This window comes from Jatropha curcas, chromosome 1, assembly GCF_041381405.1.
Source record: "Jatropha curcas cultivar XTBG-Jc1 chromosome 1, XTBG_Jcur_1.0, whole genome shotgun sequence".
NCBI lineage: Eukaryota > Viridiplantae > Streptophyta > Magnoliopsida > Malpighiales > Euphorbiaceae > Jatropha > Jatropha curcas.
Genome location: NC_143151.1, coordinates 19,016,939 through 19,042,853, shown reverse-complemented (window position 1 = coordinate 19,042,853; position 25,915 = coordinate 19,016,939). Strand labels below are relative to the sequence as shown.

Here is a 25,915-nt window from a genome sequence, read left to right as displayed (position 1 = left end):
TTTTATATTTATACATATTATAGATAGACATAGAGATATAGATATATTATAAATTATAGATTATAGATAGAATAGAAAATTATCTATTAATTTTTATATAAATAAGCGTATATTGGATTCAAGATTTTCCTATACTTGTCTTGAGCTGAGCATTCGGTCGCGGATTTTACGCACGGCAGCGAGGCTATTTTGCTGACAAGCCTCAACAAGTCATTAAAAAGCTGAACGGAAAGTACGACACTTATCACTTCACCAATCACTATCCAAAAAAGTACTGCATTCTTTTGTTCCATTGCACACAACTTAAATTCGAATACGACACACATCAAGTTATTATTAATTTTTTTTAATTTTATTCTTAAATCTGGATTCTAACAGCAATTAAGCAAATTTATTAACATTTATTTATAATTTTATTAATAATTTTACTTATAATAAGTTAAACTTAACTTTACCAAGAAATTACTCAAAATGTTACTACATCATTGGCATGAGTTCTATATACTTCTAATAAAATCTAAGCCAGAATGATAAAAAGAAAATACATTCTATTACTAATTTGATATTAGAATCGATTTATTTAATTTCTTTCTTTTTAATTAAGAGATTTTAGATTAAGCTTTGAAAATTAAAATTGTCTATTGGCATTCGGTGCGAATATTGCTATTTAAGAAAGACTTTTGGATACTAAAGTTACAGAAATAAAAAAAGAAAAAAGGAAAAACAATTCAATATTGCTATTTAAGAAAAAGGAGGATGTTACCCATGGTAAAAGTACGACCCATTCCCCCAATCAAGAAGAAGAGGTATTTAATTAAATCAATAAAAAAAGGAAAAAAAAAAGGTCCCAAGTAGATGAGGAGTTGGTTTCCCACCTAAATTGTTGAAGCATGGAAACAAGAGAAACCCTAAAACCCCAATTTGGCGCCAGATTTCAAAACCCACAAGAAATCCCTACCCACCGTTTTTTTTTCCCAAATCCAAACCCTATTCCAGTTTCTCTCTCCTCACTCTTTTATTTTTGTTCCTCGTTCTATGTAAAAATTAGTATGTGTTCGTAAAAAAAAAAGTCTCGCTTTTGCTGAGTACTTCCTGTGGGAATCGATCTGTTCTTCTTGACCAGAGAAGATGGAGATAGCGCCGAGGGAACTTCCGGAAACGGATGGCAATCCGCCTGCAAATTGCGAGTGTGAGGAGGAAAATGGGAGCGATTATGTTCTCCCATACGGAAAGAAGCAATCTTTAGAAAATCAAGAACCTGACGATGAAACTGGCATAGGAAACGATGAGAAACTGGGAGTAATTAAAGATGAAGTGGCTGATGGGAAGGATTCTCGTAGAAGGGGTGGAAAGAAAGGAAGCAGATATGTTAACAAAGATGAGGAAATCGCAGACAAAGAGCAGGAAAATGGACAAGTTGTAGAAAGTGAAGGAACTTCTTCAAAGAAAAGGGGTAGAAAGCCTTGGGAGAAGACAAATGAAATATCTTACAGGAAGAGACTAAGAGCTAATGAAAAGAAGGTTAGCTATGCTGAGGATAGTGAAGAAGATGAAGATATTTCACTTAGGAAGAAGCGGAGTAGAAAGGGCAGAAAAAGCGTTACAGTCACAGAAAGAGATGGTATGGAAACATTAGAAAGTAATGAAAATGGAAATTCTGTTGAAGGAAATCAAAAGAAAGCTACGCAAACAGGGAAAAAGAGGCACAATAAGAAGAAGCGTGATGATCAAGTGGATCCTCGGACTATCACTGGTAACACGGTTGATGCATGGAGGGCTCAGAAAACCTCGCAGACATTTAAAGAGGTTAAAATTAAAAAGCACACAACAGAAGTGACTAATTTTCTGTGTTGTCTGTTGTTAATATTGCCTTCTGTTTATTCTTGGTGGTTTTGTTTCTGATTTTTGTGTTGCAGTTCGTTGCGGAGGTTTGCGTAATGTGCCATCAGTGCCAGAGGAATGACAAAGGTGCAGTTGTTAGGTGCCAGAATTGCAAAAAGAAGCGTTATTGTCATCCCTGCTTGTCAACGTGGTACGGTTTTAGTTTCATTTGTCCATATCACATCATATGGAAGCGGCAGATTTTAGATAGCTAAGCTTTTTACATTTGAACTGCTTTTAATGCTTGAAACTTTTGTGGCATTAAACAATTACACTTGAATAATTAGTTGTATACTTGATACGAACAAACAGTTGAAATAAATGTTTGAAGGAAAAGTATATAATGAATTCATTGCTAAAGTTAATTTATTGTTAAACCAATGATACAATAAAGCTGCCAACTTTGATTAAAAAGAAAAAAGAAAATACAAGACTACATATTAGGATTAACTATGTCTATAGTAATAATGCTTATGCATATCCTGTGTTGATAGCTAGTTTTAAGTGGTATGTTGCTGTATTATTACCAGTCATTGCTCTGAATTTCATTAATTTATACATTTATTCTATTGTTTGTGTTTATGTTTTTCTGTTGGTATTTGACAGTGCAAGTTATTATGACTTTATGAGCCTTGATAATGCATTGATATTTTTCCCTTTGATGTTTTTTCTGCTAAGATATCTAAGCTAAAAGTTCAATAATCTAAACTTAGGATTTATTCTGATCACATGCAAGATGTAGCACAAAATGGGTTTACTAAAAACTTGTGTTGAATAGGATAATTATTTTACATGATATTATGTTGATTTTACTTTTGAGTTCATTTCACCATTAGCGTTTTTGTTACTAAAGTCATTTTTTTGTTCATGCTATAGGTATCCTAAGATGACACATGGTGAAGTTGCTGAAGCTTGTCCAGTTTGTCGTAAAAATTGTAATTGCAAAGGTTGCTTGCGTGATACTCCAGCCAAAGTTAGTTCTTCTTCCTAGCCACAATGAATGATCCATTGCTGTTTTCACTATTTGCAGTAAACAATCAAGAGCTTGTCATGTTTTTTTATTTCTTCTATTTTGGTATTCTCTGCAGGAGCTGGAAAGTCTTAAAATGCTCCAAGTCACTGATGATAAGAAAGTTTTGCATTCTAAATATTTGCTTCAAGCACTTCTTCCCTTCTTGAAGCAGTTAGATGAACAACAAATAATGGAGCGAGAGATCGAAGCTAGGATACGAGGTACTTAGGGTTTGTGCTAAATACTGTTTGGAACTAATGAGTGAGTACTTTTGCACTTGCTTAGTTTGCATTCCAAAATACTGTTTCAGGTTTGTTTGAAAATCATAAAGTCTGTATATTTAAAAGTTACATTTTGTGTTTTGTTCCTATCACTTGGACGGTCAAGTGCCGAAATCATAAAACTTATTTGCTTGTTCTTTCTTTCTTTTTTTTTTTTTTTTAAAGTTTTTTGATGGTGTTAGACATAGAAGATATTTTTTTACTAGTTTCTACAGTTGCTTCCAAAGTCATTACAGTTTTCAGAAAAGCAGGTATATTAATCAGAGTGAGACTGGTTAAAAAAGTTGCTCTTTGTTTTTTTGCTTGTTCTTTTCTGGGCATGCGTGTTCTGAGCTTATCGCGGAGAAACAGGTGGATGCCTACTCTTGTGAGTTTCTCTATATGAGCTCATGCATGGATCTTTAGGTCAGCTTGTGGGTTTTGTATTTTATTAAAATGACTGAATTTTTCATTTGCGTAGGTGTGTCACTTGCGAAGTTAGAGATTCAAAATGCTAATTGCCCTATGGATGAACGCATGTACTGGTAAGGCCTTCTCTAGGTGTCGAATTTCCCTAGTTTCCCTCTAATTTGGTAAGGGTTGGAGTTAAATGCAGTATTTATTGTGTTCCATCCTTTACTTTTTCTCTTTGTTGCAGTGACAACTGCAGAACCTCTATCTTTGATTATCACAGAAGCTGTTCAAGCTGCTCTTCTGATCTATGCCTTATATGTTGCCGGGAGATCCGTAATGGACAATTGCAGGGTAGTGGTCCGGAGGTGGTTATGGAGTATATTGATAGAGGGTTTGAATATTTGCATGGGGGAATGGGGGAAGTCAATTTAGCAGTTGAAAAGCCACCTGAAAATAGTTCTAAGGATTTCCCAAGTTCAAACTTCGAATGGAAAGCAAATGAAGATGGAAGCATTGTTTGTGGTTGTGGTTTTGGCATCCTAGAGCTGAAATGTTTGTTCTCAGAATATTGGGTTTCAGAATTAGTTAAGAGAGCGGAAGTTGTTGCACAAAGATATGAATTAGACGAGGTTAAAAATCCAGCTGAAAGATGTGCCTGTTTTAACTCCAAAGGAGATCTTGACTTGGAAAATAGTCAGTTGTTAAAAGCAGCATGTCGTGAGGATTCAGAAGACAATTATTTATACTATCCTAAGGCAAGAGACATCAAAGAAAATGATCTGAAGCATTTTCAGTACCATTGGACGAGGGCTGAGCCTGTGGTTGTTAGCAATGTTCTTGAAACTGCAACTGGCTTAAGCTGGGAACCAATGGTCATGTGGCGTGCCTTTCGCCAGATAAGAAATGAAAAACATGGCACGCTTTTGGATGTGAAGGCAATTGACTGTTTGGATTGGTGTGAGGTCAGTGTAGTTTGGATTGATGACCATAGTAAATGTTCTAACTTTAACTGCTTTGTCTGACGCTTGCATTTATTCATAATATTTCATTTCTATGTTCACCAAGAATGCTAATGCATTAAGTTAGAGGGAAGATCTGTTGTCTTTATGGCTATGTTGAGTTAGTCTATGTTACTGTTATTTTCTTTTGAAGTATAACACATTTTTAACAATTTGTTTCAAGCGCTGAATATTGATGCTAAAGCATCAAGTCAAACAGTATTGTTTGTTATCTTAGGATACTGATAATGAATTATTTGTTTCCAATTATTAGCTTCCAGTCAGTTATTCGACATTAACCTAATGCCTTCTCACACTAATACTGGAAACATGGATTGTTTCTTATATAAATGACAAACATAGATGCTTATATAATTGACAGTATATCTCCACTTGTTTTAGAGGGTTGGTAATGACCATTGGTGGGGGTGGTGGTGCAGTCTTCTAGTTTACTAATAACATTTTGTCATTGCATCTTATATTATCATTTTTTTAAAAAATTTCTTTTTATTCTAACCAATTCTTGTATCCTTTTTTGTCCACAACAATTTGTGTGCTTATATTGAAAGGTTTTTGCAGTGAATTATAATCTAACCGGCGATGGTGAAATCTTCATGATATGCAGGTAGATGTTAACGTCCATCAGTTCTTTCTAGGATACTTGACGCCTGAATTTGACATAAAGAATTGGCCTCGGATACTGAAATTGAAAGATTGGCCTCCATCTAGCATGTTTGATGAACATCTGCCACGACATGGTGCTGAATTCATCTGTTGTTTGCCCTTCAAGGAGTATACACATCCTCAAATTGGACCTTTGAACCTTGCTGTCAGATTACCCAAGGAGTCTTTGAAGCCGGATATGGGGCCCAAGACATATATTGCTTATGGATGCCATCAAGAACTTGGTCGTGGAGATTCTGTAACAAAGCTTCATTGTGACATGTCTGATGCGGTATGCTCAGTGTTCTTTTTCTCTTTTGTATTTTTTGATTTCTGTAGCTAGAACTAGAAACTCAAAATGGAATGGGATTAACTGTGAGATATATTGTGTAATCTGTACTGCACTGCCCCTGTGATTAGAATACAAAAAAAAAAAATCTGAAACATCTTGATGAAACGGCCCATGCAATGTAGATATTACTGCAACCAATTTGTCTAAACTGTCTTGCATTCAGGAAGTTTGAATAATCTATTATTAGTACACCTATTCTTGGAATTCAGTTGAGGTCGGTCTAGGCCTAGTTTATTAGCGGCCAGCTGTGTTTGAATCCTTGGAAATGGTCCATATTTGAATAAGCGGTTAATGTTGGTGTCGTGAGTTCTAATTCTAGTTGATGATATAACAACAACGTACCAAATCTTGAGCAGTTTGTTAATGCCAAGGGAATTCTTTTTTTTTTTTTTTTCGTATCATGCCATATTTATGGAATGCCTGTGACACAGGAAAATACTCTGGATTGCTTGTTTACATGGCTAAAAAGTATTGCCTCTGACTTTTTTACTCCTAAACCAACCATGAAAATAATTATTTTTCTAATCAGTTCAGTTTGTGAGATTGCATAATAGGTTGTTGATTATAGTTAATTTTGATAACACACTATGGGACATTGCAAATGGTAGTGGAGCTCGAAACCTCTTGTAGGCTTAAGACCTAAGAGCAGTCTTTCGTGCCATTGAAAATATTATTTTTAAGACAACTATGATCAAACTCCCATTCCTAGTATTTCACTTAGGTGGGATCATATCTGTTTTCTGGTCTTTTTAATTTGTCTTACAGCAACATGTAAGTTTAACCTTGTAACAGGCCATTTAATCATTGATTGTTGATCTATGCTAAAATTGGCTGTTTCAGGTAAATGTTTTAACACAAAAATGAAGTGACCCTTACTCTTGCATAACTTGCTAAGATAGAAGAATTGGAAAAAGTACATAAAAGATTGTAACTGTTCTGGACAAAATGCTTAGCTTATAATTGGAATCCTAATCATTGGCTGTTTATCTATGTTGAAACTGGCTGTTTATCTATGCTGAAATTGGCTGTTTTCAGGTCAATGTTTTAACTCATACAGCTGAAGTGCCCTTTAAACCTGAAGATCTTGCTGCAATAGAAAACTTGAAAAAAGCGCACATAAAGCAAGATCAAAGAGAAATTTTTGGAAACAATCAGCTTGCAGAGGAAGATGTTGATGGAAAAACGCATGGTGGTTTGTCTGGCAGCTTGCCTACAAATGCCAAGGAAGCTGGGGCCGTTGAAAACCAAAATGAGGATTCTGGGTTTAATGATAGTTGTTTTTCAAAGAAATCAAAGCTGAAAAAGAGCATGAGCGTAGAAGTCTTTCAAGGTATGAGGGCTGAGCCTGAGAGTGACGTGGAATTTACAGTTGATGTTGATTACCAGAAAGTGGAGTCTAATTTAGTTGAGCATACCTTTTCAGAAAAATCAGAGCTGAAAAGTAATGACTTAGAAGTTCAGAGTAGATGCATTGAGAATGTCCCAAATTGCAGAAATGAGTCGGAAGGTCCAGATGAGGGAGGTGCTATTTGGGACATTTTCCGTCGAGAAGATGTTCCTAAGTTGCAGGAATATCTTAACAAGCACTTCAAAGAATTTAGGCACATACACTGCTGCCCATTGCAGAAGGTATTTGTGTATGTAAACAATAAATTCGGCTATGCTATTTTTCACTGAAATGTGTCTTTGTTATAATTTTTATGTTTGCTTCTTACAAGGCTTTGAGTCAATCCCCTAAAACTTGCCCCAAGTACGAAACGTTTATTGATAACTATAATTGATGATTGAATGCGTGACTTTTATCACTTAAAATTGCCCAAGCATTGCACCTTTTTTTAAAATAATTATTCTGCAACTACTACTCTGAACAGCAAATCTAGCATATTCTATCTAAAGGCTTCCAGTAAGAGACATTTTGAAGTTTAATAAAATATGATAACTAATCAGAGTATTGCTAGATGACTGCATGTATTGTTGTTACCATTGTCCTTTTGGCCTTTTTGTCATGACTAATGTTTTTTCTTTTGTAGGTTGTTCATCCTATACATGATCAGACCTTTTATTTGACTCTGGAGCATAAGAGGAGGCTGAAAGAGGAATATGGTTAGCCATCTTATTTTTACCATCTGCAATATTAGAATTATTTATTCTTTTCTCTTCAATTCAAATTTGAGGTTCTAGTTATGTATTAATATACTTTGATACAGGCATTGAGCCATGGACGTTCGTCCAGAAACTTGGAGATGCAGTCTTTATTCCTGCAGGCTGTCCTCATCAAGTGAGAAACTTGAAGGTAAAGTAAATTTTCATTTGGCAACTTAATTGGAATTATGACTGTTCCGTAGGCACTGCTCAAATTTTTATCATTTAGCTTGTAATATTTTGTTATTTGATGAGGTTTTAGTTTAGCATCTGTTTGTTATGCAGTGCAAGTGTCTTGTGTATTAGAAAGGCATCTGTATCAGAAATTATATTTTTCAAGTCGTAACTGTGTATGACGTGGTGTTAACTAATTTTTGGACATCGTAACTGTTTGAATGGGAGGGCACTTTGAAGCATCATAGGATGCCTCTGAATTTACAACATTTGCATTTGCTATTTTCATGCCCAAGTAACTCCATATGTTTATTTATGTTGTCAATTGGTTTGCTCTTGGAGGTACGTGTTCATATGCATAGTGAAGTGACTAATTGTCTTTCTCCGATATTGACAGTCATGTATAAAGGTAGCAATGGACTTTGTTTCACCAGAAAATGTTGGTGAGTGCATTCGTTTGACGGAGGAATTTCGTGTGCTTCCCCCAAATCATCGGGCTAAGGAAGACAAGTTGGAGGTATGAGTTGTCTTTACATTGTAGTTCTTTCGTAAGATGCATTTTATGTTGCTTTTTAACAGAGTGGTGATAGGAACTGTTGAAATGATATTGATGTGGTGATTAATATCCCATGGGCCAAGTTGCTTGATTTGTTGGTATAAGTTTCTTTGGATAGATGTGTTTTTATCTTAGTGTAGTGTGCTTTCCCCCTCCTTTTCCTTTATCCAGTTTCATATGAAGGGAAATGTTCTTGTACCCTCATAATTTGCTAGGTAGGTGGCACCTTTTCAAATTTTCTTTTGATATTTTAATTCTAGAGTTAATGTAATACAACCTTCAAATCTAGATTGCATGGCTAGTGAATGATAAGTGTGAAGTTATAATGGCACAACTAAATAAGCCTTGCCGGTTATCGAATTGGGATTCTGGTTTAACAAGCTGGCGGTTCATGCCCTGAAATCACTGAATTGGGACTGGAACTGGTTCTAAGTTTCTGATTCTGGTCCATGCTGGTTCTAGGCCCAGAAAAAGCCGGTTGCTTCTGTCTGGTTTTTCCTACCTTTTACCTTTCCTTGAAATAACATGATTTGGGACTGAATCTGATCATAACTGTTGGTTGAACTGATGGTGCTAGGATGATTCTGATCTCAAAACTTTTGGGGAGGAACTGAAACTGGAACTGATCCCTCCCGGTTCTGGGTTGAACTGGTCTGCTAGTCAGCTATGCTTCTAAATTTACTGTGAACTTGTATAGAAATTCAACTTCTTCCTTTTCCTTTCATCATTATATAAATTTCCACTGAAATGAGAATTTAAAATTCAATTTTTAAAAAATAATTAGGTGTTTTTTTTTTGCATTTTAAAAAATGGCTATTTCACACTTCTATCAATTATTAATTTTTCCCTATAAAGTAGTTAGAGGCTAGAGCAACCTTAACAAGTTAATCAAAAAACCTTCTATTTTAGAATTCTTGACTTTTTAGTATTAGAATGCCCTTTTATATGGATCAATGAGTATTCTAGTTAAGAAATTCCAAATCTCATAAGAAAACAAAAATGAAAACTTTAAAATTCATAAGCAAGCTACTTTTCAATTGCTAAATGTTAAACAAGAAAAAGTAAAATTAATAACATGTGATTAATAGCTTAGTTCCTATCCAAAGCCATGCATTAAGATTTTAAAAAATATCATTGATATGAAGAAAGTGATCTTGTTTCAGATTTCTTTAATAAATATGTCCAATAGAGATGCCATTGAAACATAACTATTAAGATTGGATCACTTGTTTTTGAATTCTATTGCTACATAACCATGCATTAGCTCCCTTTCCTGTCGCCTATGCTGTCCTCTCGAACATATATCTAGAATGTTTTGCTTATGATACCATATTGTTCATAACCTTCGTTCAACTTGTAGCATTAGTGATGCTTATCCAAATGTTACTTTCTTTTCATCATGTGTTGACTAGTTAGACTCTGGGCCTTGAAACAGGTGAAGAAAATGTATCTTCATGCTATGAAATGGGCTGTGGAAGTTTTGGAGCATGGCAAAGAGTGAGTGGCTAATGATACATTTTGAATTATACATTCATCTTTTATCTTGAGCATATTGCATTGACTGCTTCATCCTCAATTTTGTTTTCTTCATTTCCCGGCTAAACTATTGCTTATAGTAGTTATAACTGCATAGTCTTTATTAGTTTCTGATGATGCAACTCCAAATTAGCAGTTGTATTTTTCTTTTTTAATAGGATATGTTATGAATGGACAAGGAGCTCATTTCCATTATAAAGTTTGCTTTATGGTTCTAGTCTCATTAGGTGGGGATATTTCAAATTCAATAAGTGTAGTTGCTTCTTGAGGTTTCTATAAGAGTTGTGAGGTTTATCTAGGTTTATAGGCTATGGTGCAGTTTGGTTTGTGTAATATTTAGCTATGTTGACTCATAGAATCCTAGAATATCTTGTATATTGAATTTAAGAGGATTTTTAGGAAAATACTTTATTTTCCCTTTATTGCATCTTTCTTATTTAGTATAGGTTCAGGTATATTGCATCTTTCTTATTTAGTATAGGTTCAGGTATGTAAATATATATTTATATATATATCTTTGATGTAAACCACAAATACACAAGAAATAGAGAAAATCTTTCTCCCATACTCTGATATTTCAACATTGTATCAGAGCCATCCTGCCATCCTTTATTGGTAAAATTACAATAAATTACAGGCCTAGTTCTTTTAGGCTTTTTTGGGGCCAAGCTCCTCGGCATCTATTCTAGGAAGATCTAATTGTCACTGCCCACTTTGAGAAAAAAGGAAACCCACCGATCCTTGGAAGTTTTGTTGCTGTTCGGTGAAGCATGTGCTCTCATGCGTCGACGGTAATTTGTGACACTTCTTCACGTGCTGGCATGTGGCAATGTGTGGCTGAATTTCTAGGGAGTTTTTCCATTTGTTTCTTTCTTTGACAATCTTCTCTTAAGTGTTGTGCCTCTGCCCAACTTGGTTCAAGTCATTCGTTTTTAAATTTTTTTCTCTTTGGTGCTCAATTGTGTATTTCTGATTGCTGCCACTTTATTCGGCTACTTGTGTTTCCTGCTTTTTTGGCTAGTTTTGACTTATATATTCTTATATGATTTATTTCCTTTATTGTACATTGCCTATATAGTAGTAGGTTTATGTTTATATATACACCTAGATGTAAATCACAAATATTCAATAAATATAGAACCAATTTCTCCCAATCTTATTCTTGAAATCAACATGTTATTAGAGCTGGATGGGAAGTATTAGAAACTGCATAAACAAAGTCTTTACGGCAATAGGGCAGCTGATTGTCTTGTGCTATTAGAGGTTTTCTAGGTGGAGGTGAGTACACTGCGCCCTTAGAAGGAAGCCCAGACGCCGGCAACTTGCTCCTTGAAATCCGTTGACTGTCCGACCAAGTGCGTGGTCTCACACGCCTAGAGTAAGTTTCGGCCTCTCCCACGCGCCGGCGTGTGACCTTTCTCGCTGCTTTCCGCTCCGGTAGGATCAACTTGTTCTAGTATTTCAACAGGTCTCAGGGGTTGGCTGACTTTTCGGTGAGATTTTCCGATCGTTTCGTTTTCCGACAGCTTCATTTAGGTGTTGCACCTTTGACCAACCCAATTCAGATCTTTTATTCTGTGTTTTTTGTCCTTTTGCTGTGTATTTCGGACTGCTGTGTTTTTTCAGCTATTGTTTCTGCTGGGTTGCTGGTTAGTTGTGAGTCTATTAATATTTTTTGGTCGGTTTACTATTATCTAATGAATGGTGACGATATTAAAACCATGGAAAATGTTGGGAATCGCATGGACGATTGACTAGGGGTTGTGGTGGTAAAATGATGGATTGTGGTGGAAAAAGAATTGGTTCAAGTAGACCTATTGCACATCGAGCCGAAGTAGCAGCAGTACTTGAAGCATCTTCTGTTGGGAATTTCTCTGCAGAGATACAATTATTAAGCGTTTTTTGTCAAAACTTCTCTTCATCCACCGTAGTTACTTCTAATTTTGTGCGATTTGGTGTGACCCTACTTATTGATTCTGTTGATGATTCATGAGTTATAGATTCAAGAGCAGACATACATATGGCAAGCTCTTCTAATACATTTTTAACCTATTCATCTTGTTTGAATTGTTGATGGTTCTTTCTCACCTATTTATGGCACAGGTTCTATTAAGTGCGTATCCGCCATTAATTTAACTTCTATCCTTCATATTCCTAGTTTTTTTGTAAACTTTTTATCTGTTAGTGCCATTATGAAAGCCCTCAACTGCAAAGTTGATTTTTTTTCCGCTCATTGTGTTTTACAGGATCTGAGAACGGGGAAAACAATTGGCTTTGGTAGATTGCGCAATGGCTTGTATCTTCTCGAAAAAGGTTGCAGTCCTCCAGCTCCCGGTATCCCTCGAGCCCTATTAGGAAATCACGGTAAGACTAGTGATTTGTGGCTTAGGTAACTAGGACATCCTTCTTTTTTTAGTTCTGAGGAAAATATATCCTAGTCTTTTTGAGCATTGTCAATTAGAGTTTTTAAGTTGTGATGTATGTGAACTTGCTAAACATACAAGGAGTTCTTATATTTTCTATAATAATAGAAGTTTAGTTCCTTTCATGACTATTCATTCGGATGTTTCGAGTCCTACTGTTTCCTTATCTAGTTATAAATGGTTTGTTACCTTCATTGATTTTTGTAATAGATTAACTTGGATTTACTTGCTGAATTTAATGTGAGGGTTAAAATTTAAAGAATTAAATGGAACAAAGTATATGGTAGCATCTTTCAGGCATATTTAGACTCAAATGGAATCATTAATCAAACTAGTTGTGTGAATATGAGAGCTCAAATGGAGTGTTTAAAAGAAAATATAGGTATTTACTAGAGGTAGCTAGATCTCTTTTATCCACCATGAATGTTCCCAAGACTTATTGGGGAGATGCAGTGCATTCTGCAACTTATCTCATTAATAGGATGCCTCTTAAGACAATAGGATAATACCTCATATATTGTTCCTCCAAAAGTGTTTGGTTGTGTTAGAACCTAGAGCTTCGAAATGTTTATTTGTTGGTTATTCTGCCACTCAAAAGGGGTTATAAGTGTTATCATCATCTAACTCGAAAATACCTTGTGAGTATGGATACTTTTAGAGAGTGAGCCTTATTTCTCACCAACTACTCTTTAGGGGGAGATTAGGATAGAAGAGGAAGCTCCTTTAGCTCCTATTTTTGTATCTGTTCCTGAACAATTTGTGAATCTAAACACTAGTAATGAGCATGAAACAAAAAAGGGTAGACTTGATAGGCCAGATTTAAAGAGGTACGGTTGAAGAGAGAAGGTTAATGCCATCAGGCGTGGTATGCCTAGTCAACCATCATCTCTGCAATTAGATCCTGAAAAACCATCTAGTGAGTTATTATGTTCATTCACCCAAGATCTCGTCTGGTTCGAAAGCTAAAGCTTTTGTTTTGGATTTGTTCTTTCTTTAACCTGTGGTTGTTGAAAAGAAAAAGAATGTGAACTCGTTGGAAAGGGTGCTCTAACCTTAGACTCGTTAGAGAGTGTTTAGATCTGAATTTAGTTGATAATAATTGTGCTTGTTTTATTTCATGATTAAAGGCTCTAATTTAAGGAGAAATACAAGTACTAATTAAAGCAATCTTACTAGAATGAGATCTCCCACCATAAATAAAATAGGAAACTACTAAATGACAAGACTAGTAAATAGAAAGACAACTAAATAGGAAGATTATTACATAGGAGATCTTCTACCAAAAAGAGAAATAAGAAACTACTAATTAAGAAGACCACTAAATAGTTGACCTCCTACCAAAAATAAAATAGGAAACTACTACATAGGTAGACTAAACTGCAACCTGTCGTAATTGCATCTCTAACACAAGTCTTTTATAACTCCTAGTTCTAATTCTGATGCAATTCCTTCTGTTAATATTCTTAACTCTGAACCTGTTGTTGATGATGTATCTTCCCATTGCTCTCAAAAAAGGGGTTAGAACTTGCACCAAACATCTTATATTCCAATATGTTCTTATGACTATCTCCTTCCTATAGATCTTTTGTGTTGTTTGTATCTTCTGTTTCCATTCCACAGAATTAGTAGGAAGCATATTCAGATCCAAAATGGAAAGCAGCAATAGTGGAGGAGATGAAAGCTTTGGCAAAAAAATGGAACTTGGGAACTTGTTACCTCTTCATTGGGAAGAAATCAGTAGGATGCAAATGGGTGTTTACAGTAAGACACAGGGCAGATGGCACAGTTGAGAGGTACAAAGCCAGATTGGTGCTAAAGGGATTTACTCAAACTTATGGGGTGGACCATCAGGAGACTTTTGCTTTAGTTGCAAAAGCTGAACACTATTAGAGTCTTGTTGTCTTGTGCAACCAACTTGGATTGGAGCCTGCATCAATTTGATGTAAAAAAATATTTTTTTGCATGGTGGTCTAGAAGAAGAGTTTTACACAGATATTCCTCCAGGCGTTGATGATGAGAAAACCAAAGGTAAGATTTGCTGATTGAAGAAAGCATTGTATGGGCTAAAGTAGTCACCCAGAGATTGGTTTGATAGATTCAATAAAGCCATGATTTCCTTGGGCTATTCTCAAAGTAATGCTGATCATACGTTGTTCATTACACATTGTAATGGTAAGCTCACTTTACTAATTGTCTATGTTGATGATATGGTTGTGATTGGAGATGATGATGAGGAGATTGCTTGCTTAAAGAAATTGTTGGCTCACGAGTTTGAGATTAAGAACTTAGGAAGTCTGAGATACTTTCTGGGTATAGAATTTGCTAGATTAGATAAAGGGATCTTTCTCTTTTAAAGGAAATATATCTTGGATCTCTTGAATGAAATTGGCATGTTGGGTTGTAAACCAGTTGACTCTCCCATTGAAGTTAATCACAAATTGCAAACAGGAATGGGAGAATTGGTTGACTTGGGTTGATATCTGAGATTGATTGACAAGATTGATTTATCTCTCACATGCTAGATCTGATATAGCTATGTTGTAAGTTTAGCTAGTCAATATATGTATGATCCTCATAGTTCTCATCTTGAAGTTGTCTTTCGCATTTTAAGATATCTAAAGTCTGCTCCTGGAAGATGTTTACTTTTCTCTAAGCATGGTCACCTTAAAACTGAAGCTTTTACTGATGCTGACTGGGCTGGATCACTAGATGATAGGAGATCAACTTTTGGTTATTGTACCTTTGTTAGAGGAAACCTAGTTACTTGGAGAAGTAAAAAAGCAAACTGCAGTAGCACGTTCGAGTGCAGAGGTGGAATATAGAGCAATGACTCAAGGGGTTTGCGAACTGTTATGGCTAAGAAAGATAATGGAAGAATTGCGACTGCTAAAAGGAGGAGGTTCGACTTTGTTCTGTAACAACAAGGCCGCCATTAGTATTGCTTAAAATCCTATTCAACATCATCGGACAAAGCATATAGAGATTGATGGACATTTCATCAAAGAAAAAAAAATCATCCAGGGTGTTTTGAAGCTTACTCATGTGACTTCGGATAATCATATTGCAAATGTTCTTACTAAAGGGCTTAACAATAAACAATTCCATAATTTGATTTGCAAGTTGGGCATGTGCAATATTTATGCATGTGTATATTTCCTATGTAGTTGTAGGTTTATGTGTATATATACGCCTAGATGTAAATCACAAATGTACAACAAATATAAAACCAAAATTTCCCAAACTTGTTCTTAAAATCAACAGTTAGTTATGTGTCTACCCCTATTTTTTAATTTATTATTGTTAATGCATCATGGGTATTGAGACTGAAGTACAAGAACCTAAGATGTTAGAAGCAAATATAGGCTTTTCTCATGATAATCCCTCTTTACAAATATGTCTAGCTAAGCTTGATGTACTAATTATCTTGCTTGGTCAATGTCTTGTTTGGTATTTATTAAAGCTAGAGGATTGCGGAGTAATCTTGCTGGAACTAAAACCCAACTTGAAGTAACCAATCCAATCTATGATAAATGAGATTTTGAAAATTCCCTGGTGATGTCTTGGCTTATTAATTCTGTTAAGGATTAGTTGTAAATAGAACTCTAGTAGGAGTTAGATTCCTAATAGGTTTATAGTTTATTGTTTGTGTATATATTTGTGTCCCTATTGATAAATTAAATAGAGGAAAATATTTTTTCCACATTAAATTTACATGGTATTAGAGCCCAGGGCTCTTTAAAGTTGATTTTTCCCGTTTGCATAGAAAATTCCAGCGCTCCCTCAAAATCTGGTCACTGGATTCCTTGCGCGTGGTGCCTGTCAGTGTTGGTCACCATTCTAGGGTCACTGTTTAGTCTCATCGCCTACTTCAGGAGCTGCTCCAGCTGCCGACCAGCGTTCCCTCAAAATCCGGTCACCGGATTCATTGCCACGCGCCGATACAAGTTTTTGCTATAGTACCATGCGCCGGTGCATTCAGTGATCGGAAATTGCTTTCTGGCTTCGTTTTTATGTCAGCAGTCTACTCAAATAGTTGTTTTTTCGATCCAGCGAAGTTTTGGTAAGGGTGTTCTCAGTTCTGTTAATTTGGCGTTTCAAGTTACCTTTCGCTTCTGTTTGCATTGAAAGATTTTTTTTTTTTTTTTTTGGTGTCTCTTTCTGCATTGTTGGTAGGGTGTTTAGTTTTTATTAATAATGGATCCTAAACCTACAGATTCTAAAACTACTATTACTGAATTGATCCCAGCAATGAATAAAATCACAGAACATAAATTGAAAGGAACTAATTATTTAGATTGGAGTAAGACAATTCGAATTTATTTGTGAAGTGTTGAAAAGATTATCATCTAATTGATGATCCATCAACTGGTGACACTAGGCAACGTTGGCTCAAGGAAGACGCTAAGTTATTTCTATTGATTCGCAATTTTATTGTCAGTGAAGTGGTTGGGTTAATCAATCATTGTGATTTTGTTAAAGAATTAATGGAATATCGTGAATTTTTGTACTCGAAAAAGGTAATATGTCTCGTATGTATGAGGTCTGCAAAGGATTTTATCGGGCCGACCAGCAAGATAAGCCCCTTACAGCTTATTTCATGGAATTTAAGAAGATTTCGAGGAACTTAATGTTTTATTGCCTTTTAGTCTTGATGTTAAGGTTCAACAGACGCAGCGAGAACAAATGGCTGTGATGAGTTTTCTTGCAGGTCTAGCTCCAATTTTTGAAACTGCCAAATCACAAGTTCTTTCAGACTGTGATGTTACCTTTCTTCAGGAGACTTTCGCTAGATTGCTATGTACTGAAGGTTCTCATACGCCTTCCCCTTTTAATAATAGTGTTCTTGTGAGTCGTAATCAAGTAGCTAGGCAGCCAGGAAATAGAGGAAGAGGAAATAACCTTAGTAATGGACCAATCACTCGGGAGGCAAGCATTCTTATCTGCCATTGTTGTCATGAACCTGGTCACATTAAACGGTATTGCAAGAAACTGATAAATAAGCCACCAAGGGTAAATATGGCAACTCAAGATTGTGCAGTTACTTCTTCTGACAACAACGTAACAATTTCTGCTGCGGAGTTTGCTGAGCTCTCTTGATACCGTTCTTCTAAGTCTACTGATTCCTCAATTGCTGCTGCTGCTGCCAATTCAGGTACTCCTTCATGTCTTACGTCTACCTCATCAGAGTGGGTCATTGATTCTGGTTGCACCGATCACATGACAGGTAACCCTAGTCTCTTATCCTCATTAAAAGAACCTGAACAATTTAATCGTCATGTTGCTCTAGTTGATGGGTCCACATCTCCTGTCAAGTGTATTTGCATCGCCAATCCCATTTTATCTCTTCCATTGTCTTCTGTTTTTTGTTTGCCTCGTTTTTCGTTTAATCTACTGTCTGTAAGCAAAATTACTCGTACGCTGAATTATTGTGTCAAACTTTATCCTACACATTGTGTATTTTAGGATCTTTTGACGAAGTGGATTGTTGGTAAAGGACGTGAGTGTGGTGGCCTTTATCTTCTGGATGAACACATTTCATTATCTCTGGCTTGTTCTAGTGCTCTATCTCCTCTTGAGGTCATTGTTGTTTGGGTCATCCTTCATTGTCTACTTTAAAGAACTTGTGTCTGCAGTTTCAGTCTTTGTCAATTTTAGAATGTGAATCTTGTCAATTTGCCAAACATCATCGTTTACCTTTAGTTCCTCGAGTCAATAAACAGTTTCATCCCCTTTTGAGTTAGTTCATTCTGATGTTTGCGGTCCATGTCCTGTTATTTCTAAAACTGGCTTTCGGTATTTTGTAACTTTTGTAGATGATTTTTCTTGTGTTATTTGGTTATTTGTAATGAAAACTTGTTTTGAGATATTCTCTATTTTCTGTTTCTTTTGTACTGAAATTAAAACTCAATTTAATACCTCTATTCGCATATTGCATAGTGATAATGCTAAAGAATACTTATCTAGTTCCTTCCATTCTTATACGTCATAGAATGGTATTCTCTATCAAACATCTTGTGTTGATACTCCTCAAAATGGGGTTGCAGAAAGAAAAAATTGACGTCTTCTTGAGGTTGCTAGGGCACTTCTATTCCAAATGAAGGTCCCTAAACATTTTTGGGCTGATGCTGTCTCTACTGCATGTTTTTTGATTAATTGCATGCCTTCTTCTGTGCTTAATGGTGCAATTCCTTATAATGTCTTGTTTTTTTCTAAGCTTCTATTCCCCATTGAACCTCATATTTTTGGTTGTACTTATTTTGTTCGTGATGTTCGTCCACAGGTTTCCAAATTAAATCCAAAGTCCTTCGTTGTGTTATCCTTGGGTATTCTCGGCGTCAAAAAGGCTATCGTTGTTTCTCTCCCGATCTTGACCGTTATTTTATTTCTGCAGATGTCACATTTTTTGTGTTTTCCTTGGGAAGCTTTAGGACAGATTTTGTGCTATTTGAAAGGTAATTGAGGTCGTGGCTTGCTTTACAGCAATCATAGGCATTTGAACATGTGTTTTTCAGATGCGGATTGGGCAGGTTCGAAGGTTGATAGAAGATCAACTTTAGGATATTGTGTCTTTGTAGGTGGAAACTTGATATCGTGGAGGAGCAAGAAACAAAATGTAGTCTCACGATCGAGTGCTGAATCGGAATATCGATCTATGGCACAATCTGCTTGTGAATTAATTTGGATTCGTCAGTTATTAGAGGAAATTGGCTTCAAGTCATCCTTGCTTGCAAAGTTATGATGTGATAATCAAGCTGATCTTCACATTGCATCATATCCCGTATTCCATGAACGAACAAAACATAGATTGATTGTCATTTCATTCGTGAGAAGATTCAATAGGGTGTTATCTCTACAGGGCACGTTAAAACAAGTGAACAGTTAGGAGATATCTTTATAAAAGCTCTAAATGGACCTCGAGTTAACTATCTTTGTAACAAGTTGGGCATGATTAATATCTATGCTCCAACTTGAGGGGGAGTGTTAAGGAGTAGTTGTAAATAGAATTCTATTAGGAGTTAGATTTATGATAGGTTTATAGTATCTTGTATGTGTATATATATGTGTCCCTATTGATGATTCAAATAGAAGAAAATATTTTTTCTACATTAAATGTACAAATTCCATGCAACCTTAGATCTCTAGTGAGTATTTAATGTTGGACACTGCAACAAAAATCTGGATAACTATTTTCCAAACTTATTCTCAATGTGGAAATGATGCACAAGTGTATGAACTTTAGAATAAAGTTTAAGGAACCAAATAAGGTGAGATGACCATTGTTTAATATTATGCTAAATTGAACAATTTGTGGCAGAAACTTGGGTATTTACAGTAAAACACAGGGTAGATGGCAAAATTGGAAGGTACAAAGCTAGATTGGTGGCAAAGGATTTACTTGGACCTATGAAGCGGACTACCATGAGACTTTTGCTCTAGTTGCAAAGATAAACTATTAGAATTTTATTGTCATGTGCAGCTAACCTGGATTATCAATTTAATGTGAGAAAGGATTTTTTTGTACGGAGATCTGGAAGAAGTGTACATGGATATTCCTCCAGGCTTTGATAATGTAAAACAACAGGAAAGGTTTGCAGATTGAAGAAGGCATTGTATGGTCTGAAACAGTCACCTAGAGCATGGTTTGATAGATTAGTAAGGCCATGATTTCTTTTGGGTATTCTCAAAATAGTGATGATCATCCCTTGTTTATCAGACACTATAATGGTAAGACTACTTTATCAGACATTGTACATTCACCTTGTTTATGTGGATGATATGGTTGTAAGTAACATGATGAAGAGGAGATTGCCCTTAAAGAAATTGTTTGCTCAGGAGTTTGAGATAAGGATTTAGGGGTCTGCGATACTTTTTGGGCATAGAAGCCACTAAATCAGATAAAGGGATCTTTATCTCTTAGAGGAAGTATATCTCGGATCTTTTGGAAGAAACTGGTATGTTGGGTTGTAAACAAGTTGACTCCCCATTGAAATTAGTTACAAATTACAAGCAGGGCGTCAAAAAAAAAAAAAATGATTTGACTAGAAATCAAAGACTAGTAGGAAGATTGATTTATCTTTCTCGCACTAGACCAAATAGAGCATATGCTATGAGTATAATAGCGAGTATATGCATGATCCCCAAGTTCTTATCTTGAAGCTGTTTTCCGCATTTTAGGGTATCTAAAATCTGCACTTGGATACTCTTTTCCAAGCATGGTCATCTCAGTTGAAGCCTATACTGATATTGATTGGGTACTTTTGTTCGTGGAAACCTAATTACTTGGAGGAGTAAAAGGCTGAATGTGGTGGCATGTTCAAGTGCAGAAGCAGAATATAGAGCTATGGCTTGAGGGTTTGTGAAATTATTGTGGCTAAGGAAGAAAGTGGGAGATTTGCAAATGTCAAAAGAAGAAAATTCAACCTTGTTTTGTGATAATAAGGCAACCATTAGTTTTGCTTACAGTCTAGTTCAACATGATCAGACAAAGTGCATAGAGATTGACTGGCATTTCATAAAAGAAAAAGTTATCGAAGGTATCCTAAAGCTTACTCATGTGACCTCGGAAAATTAGCTTGCTTATGTTTTCATCAAAGGGCTTAACAATAGACAATTTCATAGCTTGATTTGCAAGTTGCGCATGTGTAATATCTATGCACCAACATGAGGGAGAATGACTCGTAGAATCCTAGAATATCTTGCATATTAAATTTAAGAGGATATTTAGGAAAATTCTTTATTTTCCCTTTATTGTAGCTTTCCTATTTTGATATATTTATCTTTGACGTAAACCGCAAATACACAAGAAATAGAGTAAATCTTTCTCCCATACTCTTTGATACTTCAACAAGCTAGCTTGGTTGTTGTTGTAATATTTAGCTAGTTAATGTTTGGTACAAAGTAGTGTACTTCCATATTCTAGGAATGTTATCTAGCTAAAGCTACTACTTAGTTTGTTTTTCATTTTGTCCTCTTTGCTATATAAATATATATATAGCATATTATCTGAAAAACACACTAAGGGAGGGAAGTTCTATTCTTAACTTTCATGTTATATGTTCTCTCTTAATCGGAAAACTTCAAATGATGTCAAAGCATTCTTCTTAAGGGTTGTTTTTTGCACCCTTGGATAGCAGCAAAAATTTACTCACATGACCTCTTGTTTTCTTAGTAGAGAATTATGATTTCTGGAGAGTAAAGATTGAAGGTTTTTCTAATGTTTGATGATCTACCAGAGGCTACGTGAAGGGGCATGAGTCAACCCCATTGCTAGGCACTCCCACCCCAAAACAAATGTAGCTTCACACTGATAAGTGCACCAAAAACTATAACGCCCTCGCTCTATTTCCTTCAGTAGCTATATCAAAACTTAAAAGGGTGAAATTTTGAAAATGAAGGACAGTGAAAGAGGTTGATGGATCTTGTGAATCAAATTCGGCATCTTAGATATAATATCTAAGGACACGAGACTATAGAGAATACTTGGGATGTTAGATGCAAAAATCTCATTTAATTGAATAAAGTTGTGATTAGATGATGGCAGTAGCTAAATTACTTAGCAAGTTGCAAGTTAAGGAGTAGAGTGTCTGAGATTTTAAGAACCAACAAACAGGCCTTGCCAGGCGACAACAGAAAGCAGACTTCATTTTATAAATATGGCAAGAAACCTAAGCTTGAAAAAGATAAAAAAAAGGGAAAAGCAAAGATAAAAAAAGGGGGAAAAGCACTTGATACCTTAAAGTTTAGCAGGGAAAATTTCCTCCTTGTGGTACTTGTAAGAAGAAAAACCACTCGGAGAAAATTTGCTGGTAGGAAAATTTGGCCAAAATTTGAATAAACATGGTGATAGTAAAAATTTGAAATGCGAGTAAAATCAACCTCAGCAACAACCAACTTAACAGGCAAACTTTATTGTTCAAAAACAACAAGATCATTTATTTTTGGTTTCTCAAATTGTCAAATGACTTAAAAATCTCACCTGGTTTTTTCTGGGGATGTTCCCATACTGCCTGAGTCAATCCGAACCAAGTAAGATCAAACCATGAACCATGGTTTGTTCTTACAGTTTGGTTTGGATAATTTTATAAACTGAAAGGTCAGGTGTTGTAAAATTTCTAAACCAAACCACCATTGCTTATACACATGTAAAAGTACCACATTTTTATACTTATATTTCAAATTTATTAGATTTTCTAATGTGATTAACTAAAAATCTATTTTTTGTAAAAAAAAATTATCATGTATCTCGAGGTTTTTGTAATGAACAATGGTATTTTATGACTTAAGAAGTCAAATAACTGATTTTTTCTTTTAAATTGAAGCCTAATATTACGTAAATAATAAACTAAAATTTTTAAACTTGGTAAATTGCTCAAACTGCCTAAGTTAAACCAAACTGTATATCTACAGTTTGGGAGTTTGACTACTCTGTGGTTTGGTTCTTCTTAAATTTTTTTCCGAATTGATTTGGTTAATTCGGTTTGAATATGTTCTTGAAACCGATCTGAACAAAATTTTGAAGACCACTAGTTTTTGGATAGTGATTGTACAAGCCATATATCCATGGATGGAGATATCTTTTAATTCTTTGGTAAAATCAACTAGAACCTAGGTGAACTTGAGCAATGGGGATGATTCTAAATGAAGGAAAACCTCCATTTCCTTTTGCACAATCAAATTGTTCAAATGGGGTGGAAAACGTACCATATGGATGTAAATTGTGCATTTTTAAATATTGTGCTACAGGAAGACATTTATGTTGGTAAGATTGAAGTTGTATTGTTTTTAGATGTGAGGATATGCTGTACAAGCTTTAAAATGTTTCTATCAGAGCTAAATAAGCGCATAGGGCTTGGCACAACAGAATAAATGTCTGTCTCCTGCGTTATGGTTTCGGGAGTTAAAGATGAAACTATCCTATATATGAGAAGCTCTAATGTTGTTGATTACATTTATGTATGTGGATAATTTCTTACTGGTGGGAAGTGATCCTTACTGCTCAGCTAGCCAAAATGAGTGGGAATATCTAAAAATATTATTTTTAACTAGTAATATTTTAATGTGTATGCAATGATTTATAAAGATATAAGATATATACATCGCTTTGGGCCTTTGAATTTTAGAAAAAATTTTCAAGCCCTAAATTATGCAAAATCATGCTCGCTCCTAATGCTGTTTAATTTTATTTAAAAGCTTAATTATGAATCAAGTTGAAAAAAATGAGCTGTCAATTATATTCTGTTAAAGTTTCGTGTAATTTTGTTAGCATATCATGTGCACATGGTGCTGTGAGACTGTACATTTTAAGATTATGTATTTTATCATGTATTTGTTCTCTTTGATACTATTATATGTATATTATAACTGTTAGACTACACTTCTAGTATGTAGAAATAGTAATAAGCAGAATATACAAATTTACGTCTCGAACTTTGCAATTCTAGCCCTGACACCTTGAATTTTGTAGATAACATATTGTGCACTTAAACTTATAAATTTTGGTAGCATTACATATTTTTTTTACACTAGCAATAATATTTTTTTTTTATTTTGGCTTTTATATACAAAATATTAATTTGATGCATAGTTGGCATACTTTTTAGAACAATAATTTTATATTTTTCAATTATTTAATAGGTGTTTAATTGATTTAACTTTGTAAGTTGAAGTGTTTAATAGGTATAATTTTATAAGTTGAAATGTTTGATAGATGAAAGTAAAAATTGAGAGGATGTCATAAGATTAAGGTAACAAAGCTCACGAGTGAATTTATGTATTCAGCCGATAGTAATAATTATAATCTTTGTATAATTTGATTCCAATGGAATTTTTAAGACTTGTATATATAGGATGTGTAACTGTTAGACTATACTAATAGTATCTACAAATGATAATAACTATAGCTAATCGAGTCACACATGGATGAGCTGAGGTCAAGCCAGCACAAATTTGGCTCATTAAATGAGCTCTAAAATTGGTCTCAACAAGCTTCCGTGAGTGAATTGAAATTGGTCTTTATCCTGTTTGGAGGGGGTTTGGGATGTCTTAAGTTTGAATATAAAACTTTGCTTGTGAATTGCTGATTTAGGTGTTTGAATGAAATTGGAATTTCTTTGCATTAGTTCCAACTGAGATCCTTAGAGCCAGCGATTTTCATTGACTTTCCGGGTTAATGCAACTTTCACAGATACAGATAGAGTAATGCAGGTTTAATTTTATGGTTTAGCTGAAATAACTTTTGTACTGGTGAGCTTTTTTCTTTTTTAATTTTTCATTAGTTGAATTAACTGAGTTTCTAAATTGTTGAGTTTCAGCCCTGAGATTACAGAAGTAGAGGAAAAGCCAACTGCCAAGACTCGGACAAAAAAGAAGCGGAAATCTTCCAAGCGGAAGAATACACGCTAGTCTATGCCCCTGTTGAGGCATTGTTCGGTAGGCTACTAATACCTTTTGCTGAATATTATGCTGTTCTCTTTAAAAGTTGGTTCCTTTGTTTACTAACACCGCCAGCAAGTTGATTCTTGTGTAGTTTTTCCACAGGATACCACTGGAATCTGCAGATTTTATTTTTCGTTTAGCAGGAAGCTTTTCTTTTTGTATATTAGATCATTCTAGGAAATCTCCTGTTCGGATCCCTTGTCATATGGAATCTTTTCTATTGATCTACGAAAGAAGTGGAAAATGCTCTAAATTATTACATTTAATTAATTTTAGTTAAGGTGCCATTTGTTGCTATTAATGAGTCAAAGTCATTATCAGCACTTGAATTTTGTTGATTTTGGGTTCTCAACATTGCTCTAGTCCAACCATGTGAACCGGTAAAAACTGGATAAAAACCGGTGAACCGGACCGTATATACTGCAGTTCGATTCAAACAAATTCTCACAACACAATATATTATACACATTGATCGTTAAAAGCGTGCTATTGGTATGCATGTCTTTCTATGCACATTTTCCTATACATAATCAATCAAATCAGTAAATTACCATTAATAAAATTTGAATAATTTGATAATTTTTATTGGAGAGAATTAAATTAAAGGGAAAAACAAAAAGGAACTACAATTATACCTCTTGAATTGCTCATTAGTCGTCAATTAATTTCAAAATTTTCACATCACATTTCCGCGATGCTCCTTTTATCAATTTTCATTTTATTTATTTATTTCATTATTACATCATTTTATCAATTTTCTTTTTATTTATTTATTTCATTATTATATATATATATATATATATTATATTTATTATTATAGTATATCTTTCTTATGCTATTATGGAATCAAATTGAAATAGTAGTATTGAAGTCCTATCACATGGAGTTGTAGGTTTAAATTTTAATAATCAAACACAAATTTATTCTTATATATTTAATGTAAAAAAATTTATATTATGTTTTAAAAATTATTTAGTGTTTATAAATCCATTTTGTAAAATTTATTTAGTATTTATAAATTTTTATATTTTTACTTGTAATAATATATTTTAAAATATTATATATAAAA

The 25,915-nt window shown here is 34.7% G+C and overlaps 1 protein-coding gene across 8 annotated transcripts; it reads left to right on the top strand.

Annotated features, from left to right (window-relative positions):
- The first annotated feature begins 818 nt into the window (after positions 1 to 818).
- LOC105634571 (lysine-specific demethylase JMJ25) lies at positions 819 to 25,143 on the top strand. 8 transcript variants are annotated; one of them, XR_016322076.1, is made up of 16 exons: positions 820 to 1,806; positions 1,917 to 2,032; positions 2,758 to 2,854; positions 2,970 to 3,114; positions 3,635 to 3,698; positions 3,812 to 4,529; positions 5,191 to 5,520; positions 6,616 to 7,209; positions 7,611 to 7,683; positions 7,788 to 7,873; positions 8,294 to 8,413; positions 9,888 to 9,949; positions 12,235 to 12,352; positions 18,692 to 18,863; positions 24,723 to 24,840; positions 24,949 to 25,143. XR_016322076.1 is itself a non-coding variant. In XM_012217446.4 (15 exons), the coding sequence occupies exons 1-14, from the start codon at positions 1,129 to 1,131 to the stop codon at positions 24,811 to 24,813; spliced, it is 3,081 nt and encodes a 1,026-aa protein (XP_012072836.1). In that variant the 5' UTR covers positions 821 to 1,128; the 3' UTR covers positions 24,814 to 24,840; positions 24,949 to 25,143. The 8 variants fall into 8 exon arrangements, 4 of the variants coding, with proteins under 4 accessions (XP_012072834.1, XP_012072833.1, XP_012072835.1 ...); XR_016322067.1 differs by lacking the exon at positions 12,235 to 12,352 and having other exon boundaries at positions 819 to 1,806; XR_001046882.4 differs by lacking the exon at positions 18,692 to 18,863.
- The last annotated feature ends 772 nt before the right edge of the window (positions 25,144 to 25,915 follow it).